At 44.9% G+C, this 18,351-nt stretch overlaps 1 protein-coding gene and 1 long non-coding RNA gene across 2 annotated transcripts in view; one reads left to right on the top strand and one right to left on the bottom strand.

The window, feature by feature from the left end:
* The window catches only part of APCDD1L (APC down-regulated 1 like), a 46,892-nt gene extending 31,480 nt beyond the window's left edge, over positions 1–15,412 (top strand). Inside the window, exons 2-4 of the mRNA XM_079979513.1 lie at positions 3,561–3,735; positions 6,738–7,296; positions 11,974–15,412. Coding sequence (XP_079835639.1) covers positions 3,561–3,735; positions 6,738–7,296; positions 11,974–12,744 — 1,505 coding nt within the window. The 3' untranslated portion in view covers positions 12,745–15,412. The remainder of the gene's footprint in view (positions 1–3,560; positions 3,736–6,737; positions 7,297–11,973) is intronic.
* The window catches only part of LOC307218077, a 136,905-nt gene continuing 132,097 nt past the window's right edge, over positions 13,544–18,351 (bottom strand). The window contains exons 2-3 of the long non-coding RNA XR_013839742.1: positions 15,953–16,391; positions 13,544–15,920 (exon numbers count right to left, since the gene is read on the bottom strand). This is a non-coding gene — a long non-coding RNA (uncharacterized lncRNA). The remainder of the gene's footprint in view (positions 15,921–15,952; positions 16,392–18,351) is intronic.

The raw sequence follows: 18,351 nt of genomic DNA on the forward strand, positions 1-18,351 counted from the left end.
TCCCATTGCCTAAGCCAGTAACATCCGCTGCTACAGGAAATTAGGTAAGTGACAAGATTACTGTCCTTGTAAAAGGGCAACAGGAAAGGCTTTATGTTCCTGTGTTGCAATTCAGCTGTTGCCCGTCAGCAGTAAATTTGGCAAGGGAGAGGAGGCAGGGTTGGGAGGAGGGGGGAGTGTCTAGAGATCGGGCAGGCTAGAAACCTATTAAATTAAAACGGGATTGTTTATTGGACACGTTTCAAAGTGGTGCCGTTTGTACGCGAGCTGAGCTTTTAATAGTTCCACTCTGGCCGCTGCGGAGCTTTGTGTAACTCGGATCTTGATTTGGTTAGCACACCAAAATAGTCAGCCTTTTAAAATGTCTTGCGGCATCCAGTGGCTGACGGAGCCATATGTTCCCAGAAACATGGGGGTCTCCCTAGACCTCGCTTTGGGAAGTGAACAAATGAGGCAACAGACATTAACCGTAAGAACATGAGCAGAGCCGTGCTGGATCACACCAGAGTCCCACCTGGTCCAAGCATCCTGCTCTCACAGTGGCTAACCCAATGCTTATGGAAAACCCACAAGCCTGATTGCAACATTCCTCTCTTGCTCATAAGCCCCAGCAACAGATCCCCAGAGACACACCATAAAGGCTTTCTAACAGTATTTTAAAGGTACAGTGGTGCTCCGCAAGACGAACGCCTCGCAAGACGGAAAACCCGCTAGACGAAAGGGTTTTCCGTTTTGGAGGCGCTTCGCAAAACGAATTTCCCTATGGGCTTGCTTCGCAAGACAAAAATGTCTTGCGAGTTCCTGCGGGTTTTTTTTCCCTTTCCCCCCTCCACTTTTCTAAGCCGCTAAGCCGCTTATCAGCTGATCCGCTAAGCCGCTAAGCCGTCAATGGGCTTGCTTCGCAAGACAAAAAAACCGCTAGACGAAGAGACTCGCGGAACGGATTAATTTCGTCTTGCGAGGCACCACTGTATTATCAAATCGCTTCTTCACTGTTTTGTATGGTATTGTGACATGCCAACCCCAATCTCCAGGTGGAAGATTCCAGGGGTTGCAGGTGTGTTTACCAGAGTGTGGGTTCCCTTCCGGGACAATGAGGCACAACAGAGAGATGGTGATCCATTGCTTATTTGGAGGTCTGTAAGCAGAGGTTTGACAACCATATGTCAGGAGTGCTCTGATGGTGTTTCCTGCTTGGCAGGGGGTTGAACTTGATGGCCCTTGTGGTCTCTTCCAGCTCTATGATTCTATTCTATGATTCTATGATTCTATGATTTTATGATTTACACTTACAGTGCTACTTCGGAAACCGAACACAATCCGTTCTGGAAGTCCATTCGACTTCCAGAACGTTCAGAAAACCAATCTGCTGCCAATCGGAAGCTGTGGAAGCCGTGTTTGGTTTCCAAAGAACGTTTGCAAACCGGAACACTCACTTCCAGGTTTGCGGTGTCCAGGAGCCAAAGCTTTCGACTCGCAAGGTGTTCGGGTTCCAAGGTATCTACAACCTGAACCCACGTGATGGAACTGCGGAGTATTCCACATCCCCGGCACAGCACGGCATTCAGAGAACAGCAGAAAGCCATCTTGCGTCTCTTTGGTGCAGCTTTCCCCCTCCAGCCCGCATCGTGTTCTGCTTGCAAAACTGGCAATTTTTCTGTTCGCTTAGGCCCAGCAACACACAGCTGGAAGGAGGGCTCTCCCCTTCTGGTCTGGCAGAGTCCACTTTCTCTTGATGGTTTCCTTGATGGGCCATTGCTGGTCTTTGTGCTTTATTGGCTTTACTTACACTCATCTGGCCCTGCTTAGCTAGCCTGGCTCATTAGCATAAACTAAACCCAGAATTTTCTGTGTTTGGCACAGTTTAATCAAACCTTGATTAATTCTAACATTTACTAATTCTAAGAATTGTGTGCGACTTGCACCCACAAACCCCAGCAACCATGGCCTGTAACAATATCTAGTAATATCTATTACAGTATATGCATTATCATGTCTTTTTAAATCATTTCTATGATGTTCAGTATACAATTACATATTTAGATTATTGCATGTTATTTAAAATGCATTTTTTAAAAATGAAGTATTTTATGCATGTCTCAAAAGGTAATTATATTGTTCACTTGCCAACAGTGCAGTGTTAGAAAATGTTTCATGACCTGCTGGGTGCTACTCAGATTTGGGGATTGTGGCCTTTTCACGTTTCTCTGCTACTGTTTCCGTTGCCACCTGTTGGCCTTCCTTGAGACCCGGGCCTTGGGGTCTCCCTTTCTGGAAGCAAATTTCCCCCCCAACTGTCTACATAGTTGCTCTATATTTAGCCAGAGGATAGCAAATAGATCTGTGATCTTGGTGCTTAAATTAGAGCTAAGCCAGCACCCCACTGAAATGGCCAGGATCTTCCTTGCTAAGTACTAGAAAGTTATGTATCCTGTAAATTAGAACCAGACTGTTGGAAACAGAGGCAAAGAAATCTAATCTAGAGCCACCTGGCTAGACATCCAAGGAGAGAGAGAGAGAGCCTTGTTGTTGTGCCACAGATTAGACGGATGGGTTTATTTAATCTCTTTCATATAAAATACTTATATCTCACCTTTCCACTTGATAAACTTTCAGAGAGAGAAAGGGTATCCCAAAAACACAAACTGAACATGAACCATGAAAACCTATAATGGGGCTTCTGCCTAGTTGAAGAAACCTGAAAACAATCAGTTTATTAAATTAAATTTGTGCACACAAATAACATATACATTAAAACAGTGCGTGCACACACACAAAAATGTGTGTGGGAGAAGTTTTGCAAATAGAATTATTAAACTAGAGGCAAGTTTGCCTTTTGGCTTTCACAGATGACTTCCTCATCTTCTCCCCTCAAACAGTCCTGGAAAAAATAGTTTGTTAAGGGTCCTGGGGGTTGTTAGGAGACCCCCCCCCCCATTCCCCTCTCAGAGCTATACTTCCCAGAGTGTGATGAGGGATCGATTGTTCAGCCACGCTGGGAATTAAACTACAGCTCCCAGAGTTCTTTGGGAGAAGCCATGAGGGCTTAAAGTAGTATCATGATGCTTTAAACGTACAGTGCGAACATGGTCACTTGGTAGTGCACAAAGAGGGGAGGGGGAAGTCCTTTTGTGCAAGTGAAACTCTGTCCGTGCAGTGCTAATTACAACTCACCTTTTTTAGTAATATTTTAAAAATGATTAAACGTTGCAGTCCTAACATCTGCTGCAAGCAAGCCAGTTTCTCTTTCTGTCTCTCTCGTTCATTCTCTCTCAGGCTGCGCTTCCCATTTGTAAAATGGGCACAACAGTGACGTAATCTTAGGAGTTTGTCTTCACGGCAGCCAAGACAGAGAGCGCAGTGTATTTTGCAGCTAAATTTTGCATCTGTAAATTTTGCATCTATAAATTACCAGAGAGGCAAAGGATGCCTGTAGGCAGATGCTGTGATGAGGGGGCTTTTTATTAGGTGAAATGCTGTGCTGGAGAGCACCTGTATGTGTGTCTTTTTAAAAAATCTGATTTCTCTCTCTCTCTCTCTCTCTCTCTCTCTCTCTCAAGCTTACACATCTGGGAAGAAGCTGTGGGATGTCCCTCCATCTCACACAGACCAGCTCGGTCCAGGAAAACTGCGGTGGGAGCCGCAGTGCCAGCATCAATTGCGCCACCTCCAGGATGGTGCTAGAATTTCGGCTGTCCTGCCTCCCAGGCTGGAAGGTCACTGGATTTCAACAGGGTAAGGAGTTTGTAACAGTGTAAAGGGTAAATGTGCAGCTGTTGAATACACTATCAAGTCCCCTTGGTTGAATTTCCATGCACTTCCTCTTAACGGTTTTCCAAATCAAAGTTCTTATAAAATTTAACTAAAACGTTAACATCATTATATCTTTCAATTTTAAAATTAAACATATTGATTCATCACTTAACTTATATGAAATCCTAAGCCAATTATGTATCTGCAAGCTATTTCCAATTAATTTAATTTTACATATTTAACTAAAAAATCATTAAATTTTGTCCATTCTTCCTAATACTCCTCCTCCTCCTGGTCACGGAAGCGAGGAAGTCACTTAACAATGTTAATAAGTGTAATTTTAATAAGGTTATGATCCATGTTTGTTTGTTTATTTGTTTGTTTTGTTTATAATTTTGTGAAAATCAATAAAAATATTTTATATATATAAAAGCTGTTGAATACACTATCTCTTGTGTATTTAATTGCGGGTGGGGAATTTTGACTAATAGAAAACATGTTTTTCTTTTGTTGCTTATTCCAGTTTGAAAGACAGTGAACGTCTGAGCTCCAAATTGCTTTGCCTTCTTTGGCAATTGCATGGAGTCTTAAATCTAACAGTGCCACTCATACACTAAAGCAGAGTTCTGTGTTAGAGGGTGGTCTATTAGGAAATATTTCCAGTGTGTACTTCGTTCATCACTTCTCTTCGAGGGACCTGTGCATGACTCCTTGCGGCCAGGGGACTTTATTTTCTGTTTCTCTTTATAGAAAAAGTAATCCTTAGCTTGCAAACAGAGAATTTGGAAATCTTAAATCAGGAGTGGGAGTTCTGTGGCTCTTCATTTGTTGCTTTTTTCATTTTTTTAATTGATCAAAAGATGTACAAAACTTCATACCCAATACAAAGTATATTTTTATAATACACCAGAATAAAAGAAATACCGTAATTTTTGCTCTATAAGACTCACTTTTTCCCTCCTAAAAAGTAAGGGGAAATGTGTGTATGTCTTATGGAGCGAATACAGGCTGCGCAGCTATCACACAGAAGCCAGAACAGTAAGCGGGATCGCTGTGCAGTGATCCCTCTTGCTGTTCTGGCTTCTGAGATTCAGAATTTTTTTTTTCTTGTTTTCCTCCTCCAAAAACAAGGTGCGTCTTATGGTCTGGTGCATCTCATAAAGCGAAAAATACGGTACTTTAAAAATCTAATCTAAAAAGAAAGGGGCAAAGGGAAGGAAAAATAATAAGGAAAAAAGAAAAGGAAAAAAGAAAAGAAAGAGTGGGGAAATGGATTTTTTTTAAAAAAACACACAACTTCCAATTCTTTGTCTGACAGCTAATTATAGTAATTTATGCAATATATTCACTCAATTTGACACCCAACTATTCCATTTTCTGTAAGCCAATATTTTTTCAATCTTCAAATCCAGATATTACAAGTTCATTCATAAAGGGTTTCCAATTCTTAATAAATGTCAATAATGATTTTTCACTGATTAAACACATTAACTTTGCCATCTCAGCTAAGTCCAATAATTTTATCAACCCTTCCTCCAGCCAGCATAAATAATAAAATTAGTAGTAGTAGTAGTAGGTAGGACGGTATCTGTCCATATTTATGCATATATCAATCTCGCCCTGGAACGGCACACAAGTTATATGAAAAGGGCAGATTGTTCCATGAGGCAAGGAGAAATGCTGATGGAGCCATCTGTTTAGCACTATGTTGACTTCCTCTCTATCCTCTGGAGGGGGTCAATCTCTATAAGGCTTGCCCAAAGCGAAGCACCAGAACTTAATAAAACTCAGGCCCTGCCAAACTTGTAACTATCTGCTACTCACTAGCCATATGGGATTGCCCACTGGAGACCTGATAAACCTATTGGCTGCTGATACTGCCTACCTGCGGCTGTAAAAAAAAAAACAGGCACAGGGGATCCAAGCACCTGGTAAGCCAAAATACATGGTCATTAGGCTGCATTCAGTTTGGGGTGGGGGAGAATTTACATGGGTGGTATCCAGTTAAACCACTCCACTTGCGCAAGGAGTTTTAGCTTTGCAATGGAACTTCCCAGCCCTGCATTCCTTGTAAAATCTGCTCTGGAGGGTTGAGGCGAGCTCCATAACAGATTTAGGGGTTGCCGCTTTAAAAAAGAAGAAGTTTGTGTACTTGAAATAAATATTGCATCCTTCCTCCAAGAAGCATAGGGTAGCACCCATGGGGTTAGTCTAGGCAGTGGTCCACATTGGCTCTTCTTTATGACCAAGGAGATTTAATTCAGATAATTAAATGTTGTTGGTTGAATTATATCAAATTAGATATGGTACACCAGTTTGCCTTGCCTTGTTTGTTCAATCATAGAATATGAATGTTCCGTTTGAAAGACATTCTTGAGATGCCCTGAATTCAAAATGCTAATGATAACTTTGCATATCTTCAAGGAAAAATGCATAAAACATTTGTTAATTAATGGACCTTCGTAGCCGGCCCTTCACCACACAGTCTAAGCGTAGGTTACATACAGGTCAGTTCAAATACACCATGTAACATTAAATTATGATCCCATCTTCCACCACCAGAGGTCTCTCCAAAAAGGTCTCTGATGTTGAACTGTATATATACAGTGTCAAAGCCAGACGCATCTCAGAAGGGAGGCCACCACAGAAAAGGCACTCTCACACACCCATTCTGTTTCCCCATCCCAGTTCTTAAAATCTCCTAAACTAAGATAGTAAGATGACCATATTTCATTCCAGTATGCTGCATATTTCAACCATTTGTTGGCATAATATGATTCTTGAGCCATAGCAGCCCATGCCTATTGTGACAATCTGTCAGTGTTTTCCCACCTGGAATTCCCTTTGAGCTCCAAGTTATGCAACAACCAGAAAACACGTAATGAGGTTTCCATTTTTCTAGCACATTCATCAATATAGTATATATTAGGGGAGATGTATTGCAAGGGCTGTAATTTAACCAAAACGTCCCTCTTCATTCTCAGGTGTGAGGTACGTCCAGGACCTGAATTTCTCACCCGGTCCTATATGTTCTACGCCAACCGCCTCTTCAAAGCCTATCAGTTCTACTACCGGGACCCTTCCTGCCGGGACCCTTCTTACTCCCTAGTCATCAAAGGGAAAGTCAGGCTCCGCCAAGCCTCCTGGATCACCAGGGGAGCCACGGAAGCAGATTACCACCTCCACAAAGTTGGCATTGTCTTCCACAGCCAGAGGGCCATGCGGGAAACAGTGGCGCGCATCAACCAGACTTCGGGAGAGCACTGTAGCGGGTTCTCGCCGGCTGGGCGGACTTGGGCTCCCGGTGCCCTCTATGAGCTCTTAAGTGCCAAAGCAGAGCGGGATTGCACCGCGGGCCTTGGCTTTGCCATGCACGAACTCAGCCTTGTACGAGTGGAGAAGTCTCACCAGCCCTTGCTCCTTCAGCAGAGCCAGGGGAGCAGGGAGGTGGAGGAGCTGTATTTAGGGGACATCCACACCGAGTGGTCGGAGAGGCTCCATTATCGGCCAACAGGATACCAACGCCCCCTGCAGAATGCGATGGTAAGGGGTACATCTCACGTGGGATTGTGGCCAGATGGGATCTTTCAGGCTAAAACACACCCAACTCCCCCCAACCATTCCTCATAAGGCTTGGTTCCCAAAACCTTGATCAGACCTAGCCGTTACAAAATTGCCCAGGAAGGATTTAGGTTTCCGAACACAATTCAAAGTGTTGGTGCTGACCTTTAAAGCCCTAAACAACCTCGGCCCAGTATACCTGAAAGAGCGTCTCTGCCGCCATCGTTCTACCCAGACACTGAGGTCCAGCACCGAGGGCCTTCTGGCGGTTCCCTCACTGCGAGAAGTGAGGTTACAGGGAACCAGGCAGAGGGCCTTCTCGGTAGTGGCGCCCGCCTTGTGGAACACCCTCCTATCATGTGTCAAGGAAATAAGCAACTATCTGACTTGTAGAAAACATCTGAAGGCAGCCCTGTTTAGGGAAGTTTTTAATGTTTGATGTTTTATCGTGTTTTTAATATTCTGTTGGGAGCTGCCCAGAGTGGCTGAAACAATCCAGCCAAATGGGTGTGGGGTAAATAATAATAATAATAATAATAATAATAATAATAATAATAATGGCCCCCTAAACCCTGGTCTGGAGGGGATGGCAGGCTCAGTGGACACTGATGTTAGCTTATGGGTTCTCTGTTCTGACTGGTCCTCCTCTAGTTCATATGAAAAAAAGAGGAGCAGAAAAAGGGTGGGGGGCAGAGAAACATTATCCAATAAACCATTATCCCTCGGCAGAGAATGCCATTACCAGAGGAAATAGCCCTGAATGTAATTACGGGCGGCAGGCCTGGGATATACAGAAACGCAACTTCCAGTGCAGCTGAAACAAGCCGGCCTTGGTTTCTTTCTCTCTCCACACCCCCCCCCCCCACAATTTTTTGTCAGGAGCTTGGTTTCATGCCCAGAGCGTATTTTTTAATCAAAATCATAACTAATCAATTGAGAAATGTGATTGAACTGCAAGATAGGACAAGGAGCAATGAGCGGAAAAGGGCTCATGACCGTTGCCAGATGGGACCAAAGTCAGGGCTGAGGTGAAGAGAGGGGAGGAAAAGCATCCCCCCCCCCTACACAATATTGCAGCCACTGGGATTCTTGAAGGATGAGGCGAAGGACGAAAAACAACCACCTTTCCGAGGTACATGCTCAGATTGGCATTAAAGCCAAGTTATCTTGGGCCAAAACCATATACGTATGAGCTAAACCAGATGGTAAACACGAATTGCTTTCTTTAAAAAAATAAAATTTAATTTAAAACCCAAGCTGAGGTGCGCTGAAATACAGTGACTTCACTGCAATGCTGCAATTAATCAGCTCACAGTTCTACGCGGCTTGTTGCTGGCGGATGATGTCACTGCCTGGGGAGACTTAGACAGTGTCACTTGCCTCCTTTTCACGTAAGTGGAAGTGAGAAAGGTTTTTTGGCAAGGAAGAGGAGTCTGCAGATTTCTGGCTTGCCTTCGTGGCCACCCTTTATTTATTTATTTGCTACCAATCTTTGGGGAAGGACAGTAGCTCCGGTGTGTGTGTGTGTGTGTGTGTGTGTGTGTGTGTGTTACTCTCTCTAGCACGCAAAGGGATCCTGGGTTCGTTTCCCGGTGGCTCGCGGGGAAGGGCAAGGAGAGGCAGTACAGCTGCTGTCCGTGTCAGTGCAGACTACTCTGAGCTACATAGACTACATGGTCCAACAGCGTTGTATGTTCCCTCCTTGTATTTACTTGCATGTGCAGATAACTCAAAGGACGGGCATGGCAGTTTATGGCAAGCTTTGGAGAAAGGTCAGAAGGCGCATAAATCATTTACCTAGACCAAGATTGGAGAACAGCCAGTCTCTGTGCCAATCTTGGCCTGCCAAGGAGGTTCCAGTTTCCATGAGGCAATTTTCCTCACACCCACTGGTGACATCAGCTGATGGGTAGGAGGAGGGGGTTTAGTCCATCAGGGAACAGGATTTCATCTCCACTCATCAGCTGCTGAGCCTGTGTTTAATAAGGCCCTTTGCAAAAGCACCCTTTGAAGCAGCTCCACGCTTCTCCTTTTATTTAGTGTGTGGTTGTGGGTAGTGGATCAGGATAAGAATCTCCAGAGGCTGAAATGGGAGCATGGGGGCTGCCTTAAAGCCCTTTGCAAACAGCAAAAGGGCTTTGAAGCCATTGCAGGTTCCCAAGTATCCAACAGAGAGCTAACTGTTGCGCACTTGGAAACCCTGCACAAGTTAAGTGAGACCACTCACATGGTCAGTCATGTGATGTCATGGGAGGCGTCACCCACCTGCCAAATTTGGCACATGATAAGGATCTGGCCTGTGAAGCCAAAAACGTTTCCACGCATCCTGTCTCTTTTGTTCAAGGAAGAAGATAACTTTCTTTTGTACATCGGTCTCAACTTCATTCCCAGGCATTTTGAGTTTAAAAAGAATATTGGGTAGCAGGACTGGGAAAGACTGTAAGGCCTTTCCAACCTGGTAAAAGGTAAAGGGACCCCTGACCATTAGGTCCAGTTGGGACAAACTCTGGGGTTGCGGCGCTCATCTCACTTTATTGGCCAAGGGAGCCGGTGTACAGCTTCCGGGTCATGTGGCCAGCATGACTAAGCCGCTTCTGGCGAACCAGAGCAGCGCACAGAAACACCGTTTACCTTCCCGCCGGAGTGGTACCTATTTATCTATTTGCACTTCATGCTTTTGAACTGCTAGGTTGGCAGGAGCAGGGACCGAGCAACGGGAGCTCACCCCATCGCGGGGATTTGAACCGTTGACCTTCTGATCGGCAAGTCCTAGGCTCTGTGGTTTAATCCACAGCGCCACCCGCGTCCCACCTGGTGCATTCCAGATATTGCACTGCAGCTGCCATCAGCCTCAGCCATTGTGGCCTAAAAGGTGCTGGGAACTAGAGTCTAAATAATCTGGGATTCATAGCCTGGCCAGTGTAAGGCAGCATAATGCCTCTCTGCATTTTTCTTGCACTCCCATAGAAGTTCAGCTCACTTACCGACCTCGAGATCAGCCACCAAGCCAGCTGAATTGCTCCAGAGTTGGCGGCTGGTGGGTCAGAACCAATCACAAACAGCAGAGGTTTCTTCCAAGCCCCCTGCTCTGCACAGAGGAACGTCTTTGATTTCCTCTTAAATATGTTTTAAAGAAAAACCACTCTTGGGAAATTATCTCCCAGTATTAAAGTATTTCCTGCTTTAAAAATAAAAAGGCTGGGAATATTTAGCTGCAATGCCCTGTGTACCGTCAACGCTCCTCAAGAGTGACAGTTGTGGTAAGGCGAGTTGAAAATGGCTTGGTTATTGCAGACTTCAGTCAGCGCACATGCAAATTGCCTGCTAAGTGCAGAGTTACTGAAATCTCATTCCCATGCAAACACGGCTGGCGTCTTTCAGAAATCAGCTGTATGCAGCAACCCAGGCTTATGAAAGCAGATACGGTTCACTGTAAATTGTTATGTTGCCCATTTCTATAATTAGTACAGGAACACGTTTTTAATGCTGACTTAGAAACATTTCGGGTTATATTCCCCCAGTGTACGTCAGATGAAAATATGTCCATTACTTCCACATTAAACGAGGCTAGCTCCTCATAGTGGGGTAGAGAGGAAATTGCTTTTATACCATTAAATAAACTACCAGATACCACTCTGAAAAGTTAAACTTTTTCCCTGTCCTGTAGAATTCTGACACAGGCTCCTGATATTTTGATATTAAAAAACTGTATTTGCCAACCCACCCTTCTCCTTGATGGCACCTAACTGGCGTTCAAATACTAAAACCTGCATGATTTCACAATTTAGCCTAGACCAGTAAAAGTAGCTGCATCTTATATTTTGCCAGATAATTTAAATAAGTCATTATGAGCCTCCTGCAAAGGATAGAGCTGGTGAGACCCAGATCACCACCTAAATTTGATGAGAGATCTAAATTTGATGAGAGATTGTTGTTGTGGGTCTCTGCCTCCCCCTGCAGTCTTTTAAGCACCTTCCCACACCCCTGGTCTTTTGTATCCTTAAAATCTAAACCTATATGTTTGATTTTAATTTTTTGGGTTGTTTTACTATTAGTAAAACATGTTTTACTAATAGTAGAGCAAAGAGGCTGGTAAAGTTAGAGGGATCCCTGACCATTAGGTCCAGTCGTGGCCGACTCTGGGGTTGCGGCGCTCATCTTGCTTTACTGGCCGAGGGAGCTGGCGTACAGCTTCCAGATCATGTGGCCAACATGACTAAGCCGCTTCTGGCGAACCAGAGCAGCACACGGAAACGCCGTTCACCTTCCCGCCAGAGCGGTACCTATTTATCTACTTGCACTTTGATGTGCTTTCGAACTGCTAGGTTGGCAGGAGCAGGGACCGAGCAATGGGAGCTCACTCCATCGTGGGGATTCAAACCGCTGGCCTTCTGATCAGCAAGTCCTAGGCTCTGTGGTTTAACCCATAGCACCACCCGTGTCCTTAAGAGGCTGGTACAACCAGGGAAAAGGACAGTTTTGCCTTGCTCCCTCCCTCGCAGTCTAGTCTTTCATGCCCTAACAGAAGTTAACGTTTTCTGCAGAATCTCTTCCTTCCCCTTTGCGGAATGCAGCTTCCCTTGGTGAAGAACATGCCTGTTTTTAAACAAGCAATGAAAAGCCTTGCTGAGAACTTGTCTTTTCCTTCCCTTCCCGCAGCATCACATCCAGCCGTGCCCTGCCTGCGGGATTATATACCGAGCTGACGAACACCACCCCCCTGTATTACCCCTTAAGCCGGACCTCCCCATGCTGCTCAGCGGCCGCTGGGTCAGCACTCGCTGCGAGGTCCGCCCGGCCGTGCTTTTCCTCACGAGGTACTTCATCTTCCACGCCAACAACCGCAGCTGGGAAGGCTACTACCGCCACTACTCCGACCCTCTCTGCAAACAGCCAACGTTCACCGTCTATGCTCTCGGCCACTATACCCAGGGAGCGGCGTCCCTCATTGTGCGAGGAGGTACCGAGCTCGTCTTCAAGGTGACCCGCGCCCGGGTGACGCCGATGGATCCCGTAACCGTGGCGATGCTGAACTCCTCCAGCTTTGGGAGCTGCGGAGAAGCCGGTGCCTGGAGCGTCGGGCAAGAGCTGGACGTGACTCACACGAACGGATGCGCCGCACTGGGGATCCGATTGCCCCACACCGAGTACGAACTCTTCCGAGTCGAGCAGGATGCCAAGGACCACAGCTTGCTCTTCATCGGGGAGAGGCCAACTGATGGGTCAAGCCCCAGCACGCCCAGCAAGCGGCCTACATCCTACCAGGCCCCTCTCGTCCAGTGCGGGGGGCCCTCAGGAGCCCTAGCAAGGCACGTCAAGCCAAGTTACCTGGGAATAATAGGCGAGGGCAACAGCAGTGGGGCACTGAAGACACTGCCTTGGGCAACCCTGCTTGCATCTCTAGCTGTGCATCTGGTCAGGTGGGATTAGAAGCCCAGATGTTTTGGTCACTGAGCTGCTGCATGGAATGCAGACAGCCTTAGCGTTCAAACTTATGTGTATGCACAACAAAATGAGCACACTGGGGAAACTGTTTCATTTTCTACCTTGCCAATACGCACTCTTGTTTTTTCTTAATGATAGGTGACGCTTGTTGGATGTGCTTTCCCCTTTCATATCTGCCTAAGTATGGACATGGGCATCTGAATTGGGCTGCTTGGTCTCTGATGTAGAGAGCATCCTTCGGCTTCTGATCAGGTGGCTTAAATTGTACCTAACGCACCAGAACGGCCCGTTTCAATAGGTGTACCTGCACCCCTTCTCCTCACCCACCCAAGCAAAACAAAAATTCTCATGTATCAGGAAGCAATTCTGTTTTCATGGGACAATTTCAGTTTGGTTGCTCTGGATTTAGCGTCAGAGACCTATCATTTACTATTTTGTTCACAATTTAAACCAACTGTTAATAGTACAAAAGTTGGAATTAGGGATCCTGTTATCCAGCTTCCATATAATGTACCATGTGTGAGGAAATGTATCTGCATATTCGACTGCTTATCTTAAACAGGGGCGGTGAAGGTGTAAATTTGGTCAGCACAGAACCCCAGAGGCTGGGTTTGCACATAAAGCTATACCACAGCACAGTGTTATAGGCACAAGCAGGCAGATGGTTGGAGATTAGTTTTACTTCACGCTAATATTTCCTCGTTTTCTCAAGCAAACCAGGGACCATAGTTGTTGGTTTGTTTTGTTTTTCAATCTGGTCATTTTTAAGACAGGCTAACTTCAAAGACCGCCTTTTAATTCAAAAGTAAATTCCAATGCGGTATACAATTATCAATTATCCAAATACATTAGGCAGGGAAATAGCTACAACTGCAGACCAATAGCCTGAAAATGTATGGGTGAATAAATACAGAGTTTTAACACAGTTTCAAACAGTCATTACTAGCAGTACGTGCCTTATCTCAGAGCAGAGACTTCTACAATGTAGAAGCCACCCTTGCCTTTGGATGCTGCAAAATGGATTAATATAGGTCATGGCATTGGCAGAAGGACCTCCTCCAAAGATCTTAGTGAATAGGAAGGTTTAAATGGAATAAGGAGTCTTTTTCTGGTAGCCAAGTCTCATGTTCCTTAGGGATTTAGGTCAAAAGAAGAAATTACGAAGCTGGCTTGCTTAATGGACCAGTTTCTTTTGAACGACCATTTCACTTTTGTACGGCATGACAAGCCAGGATTATCGGAAGGCGAAACTAAACATTAGCAAAAGCATTTTTTGCTGGTCATGTGGGAGGAGAGAGGAGAGCCCTGCCAAGCCTGGGGCTTTGCCTGGGCTTCTTCCTGCTCATGCAGTGTTAAAACAATGGTTTTGCATTACGTGCGAACCTGGCCACAATGTCTGCTTTGTAGGTGTCGTGGATTTGTTTATATGACCAGTCCTGAGGCCCTTAGTTATTCTGAAAAAGAGCGTGAATCTAGTCCTTAGGAATAAAGATGATAAAATGCTAAAGACAGTCACAGTTTAAAAGCCAGACCAGGTATAAGGTGCAATTCATTTAGCTATGTATGTGGAACTCCACTGAGGTGCTGGGAATGGAAGAAACCAATTCACATGAGATCAATGAATTGTGCAAGCCAGATTTAAGCATAGGAAGCTGCCGTAGACAAAGTCAAACTATTGGTCCGCCTAGCTCAGTAGTGTCTACACTACCTGGCAGGTGTTGCAAGTTCTAGATGGGGCATTCCCAGCCCCACCTGGATATGCTAGGGATTGCGCCTGGGACCTTCTGCATTCAAAATGCATGCTCTACTACTGAGCTGCGAACTTCCTTTTGTGAAGACTGACTTTCCCCACCCTGCCCCACGTACTTGATTATCCTACTACACCTGCAAAGAAAGATAACAGCTATTGGTAAACAGAAAATGCTCAAAAGGGCATTTGTTTACAGCCTCAGCTGTTCCACTCCACTGTGAAAAATAACCCAGTATGAGTTTTCTGGCATCCTTCATCTCTCTTAATCAGTCAACAAAGCAACATCCAATTGAGTTAACTCTGAAATACACAGCTGCTGGCAACAGGCGAAAACTCGTGATTTCTCGTCTGATCAAAACTTGCTTGGCAGCTATTCCTTGGAGCTGTAGAGTTCCAGCCGTTGCATTCTATGAAGCAATTTTTATTTTCTGGCAATAAGGAGCTATGCGTTAAAAACATCCTTAAGGGAGAAAGAACAACCATGACAATCTTCAGTAACGCAGGCTAATGTGCATGGCATTGTATTGTCTCAAAACCACTGAATCCTTTTTAGCTATAGAGTAGATTCCTAAAATAATCAGATCTCCTTGGGACTGTGTGTCTTCTCCAAATCACTGAACTACCCTGCCCCTCCAAAAAAAGAGAGGAAAAAACCCTCCAGGTATGCAACTACAATTTACATGGTATATTTACAACATTTTTGGCTAATATGTAGATTAATGATGGGTTTTTATACAAGTACCAGTGGGGAAGTGTGCATTAACTGATTCAGATGTAATGCTTATCTTAATGTACAAATTTTTAAAGCACAAAATGTATTACAGCATGTTAACTTTTTTTTTCTACACAGGGAACTTTTTTTTTTTAGTCATGTATATAAAACAGCTGCCCAACTTCTAAGAATGGCTACGTTTTGTTATAGGCACTGACATAATTACATAAAGTACTTCCACTTTTCCCTTTTGCTGGCCCATTTCTCTGCAATTCAAGATCTCTCTTAGAATGCAAGTACCTTTTCTGGCTAGAGGGCCAGATCCTTATTTCCCCACCTGTGACAGGCCAACTTTGATCTGTCAGTCACCTGATGTCACTATGATTCTGTGATACTTCCATTTCTAAGCCCCAATTGCTAGGAATTTAAAATGCTGCTCAGGGCTATTTAAAAGCCCTTTTGCAAAGAGCCCTACACTGCTGTTTAAACCTATGAAAACCAGAGTGTCAAGGAACAATGCAAAAGGACTTTCAAACAGCCCTATACTGCATTTTGAAGAAGAACCCAGGATTGGACAGTTAAATTCTGCTGTTTTAGCTGCCCAGGAACTGCCTGTTCCCAGTAGGGGGATTGGTGTATGCAATCAGCACAGAATTTAACTGCACCCAACTCGTCAGCTGACAGCACCGGCTGACTGGGCTAACATCAGCCGATTGGCAGGTCGGTAAGACTGGGACGCGGGCTGGTGGTTTCCTGGATGATCTGGTTACTTCCCATCAGCACAGCCAGCATGACCAATGGAGTCCAACATAATATGGAAGGATGCAGATTTTCAACTCTTGGGTTAGTGTGGTATCTTAACACAGCTAGTGTCTGGTGCTTGGGATCCATGTTTCTGTGTGTCCTGGTAAATGTGAAAATCTATTTCAAGTAAATGGAACCAGAAATAAGGGGAGAAGTCATTACTCAGTGGTGGGAACACATATTTTACCTATGAAAAGTCCAGGTTTTTAATTCTGGCCACCATCTATGGAGTTCAGGAGTGCAGAGGGTCTCTACCAGAAACTTTGCAGTCACCATCTGGGGAAGATGAAACACTTGATTGGACTGGGCCATGTGTATTCATGGAAATGTAACTTTATAGTGGGGGGCGAGAGACATAGCTGTCAACTTACAGGTTTGAAAATAAGGGACCAGCAGCCTCAAAAAGAAGGGATCACCAGCCAAAATAAGGGATTTTCCGGGCACAGGTATGTTCAGCTTCTGAGCTCCTCCGAGCCAAAGGCAGAAAGCCCAGCCAGCAGCCAAACGAAGCCTCATCAATAAGGGACAGCAGTGGGACATGGCGCTGGGATAAGGGACTGTCCCGCCAAATAAGGGACGCTTGACAGCTATGGTGAGAGAACCTGCAGCCCAATTCCATGTGGGTGAGGAACGTTCAGGACGACGACAGGAGTGGGGAAGAGCCAAAATGTATGAAGCAATTAGTGACAGGATAGAAAAAAGGCCCTCTTGCAGGCGATCAGATCTTTGAGCAAAAAGCCATTTGTTTTCCTCTCTTCTGGCAGTGCACTGAGGGGAAGCAAAAACAAGGCAGACTACCCACCATGTAGAAGGCAGCCCTCAAAAGCGTCCTCACTGACTGATTTACATGATCAAAGACTTCATAGTTGCATTTCTTCAGCCAATGTTCATTCGCTGCTCTCTGTGCTTGATAATACCAAATAGTGGTTAAGAGGTTCCTCAAGCCACATAACTCAGTAGATACTAAATGTGGTTTATTTGTTTGTTGTGTTTATTGAATGCATATACCATCACTCATCTTTAGTGACCTTGGGATGAGTCTCAACAATACAATAGCCAAGGGAAGACACAGTTAAAAATCTTAGTTGTTAATCCTTCTGTATAGTCCCACTTTGCTAACTTTTTGCCTGCTAGTTGTTTGGAGCTATAAAGCCCAGCAACCCCAGCCAGCACAACCAGTTAAGTCTACGTGTCATCAAAAGCTTGCCAGGCCAAGGAGCAAGACATCAGAACCTGCTATTAGTGCTAGGAAGGGTCTGTTTTCCTTCTTACGGAGCTGACGCCTAGGCTTTAGAAGTGTAATCAATTTCCACATGACCAAATCCCCAGTTCTCTAAAATTTAGACAAAATGTTTAGACAGACCAATTAATGCCGAAGGTCTCAGTTCAATGTCCAAATGGATTAAAAAAACCACCCCACAACCAAACCCTAAAAGCAGATTTGGTACTACAAATCTGAATGTGTGTGTGTTCAGTCTGCGAAACAGACACCAGATGTGTGTAATTAGCTCTTGCTATTTATTCCATCCAAAATAAATGCACACATCCTTTGCAGTTTCTTCCATTTTCATTTCAGAAACAGTAGTAGGTCATAAATGCGTAACGGTTTTGACTGAAACATGATGCGGTGCTTGGAATCGGTTTACGTTGAAAAATAAAACCCACAGAATACGCATTGAACAGAAAATGCTGCGAGCAAACTCTTAGAATCATGGACTCCTAGAAGTGTAGAGTTGGAAGGGACTTCGAAGGGTCATCTAGTCTGACCCCTGCAATGCAGGAATCTCAGTTAAAGGACCCAAGGCAGATGGCCATCCAACCTGCTCTAAAATGTCCAAGGATGGAGAGTCCACAACCTCCTGTCCCACCGTCAAATAGCTCTTAGAAAGCTCTTCCTGATGTTGAGTCAGACCCCTAGATCCTTTTTCACATGTACTACTGACAAGCCAGATGTTCCCTATCTAATACTGGGGCAGCTGGTTTCCACATGACCAAATCCTCAGTTCATCCACTCCAACCCTCCTGCAATGCAGCAATCTCAACTAAAGCACCCTTGATTTCTGTGGGTTAATCTCATGGCCTAGTTCTATTTGGCTGTGGGCCTTTACTTGTGCGGAGGCATGAACCCATAGAAAACTGCACTTCCTGCAGCAGTACTGCTATGGTTAAAAGCACCACAGGTATGATGGACAGCACTGTCAACTCCCGGAAGATGAAGGTTGTAAAAGCTGCAGGCAGGCACAAGCTAAATCTGTGGTCCGAACAGCAGAAGCAATCTTAGGTGGCAGACTTTTATTTTAATGTGGTGATCACTTGTAAGCAACTC

This window comes from Podarcis cretensis (genome assembly GCF_951804945.1).
Source record: "Podarcis cretensis genome assembly, chromosome: 6".
Lineage (NCBI taxonomy): Eukaryota > Metazoa > Chordata > Lepidosauria > Squamata > Lacertidae > Podarcis > Podarcis cretensis.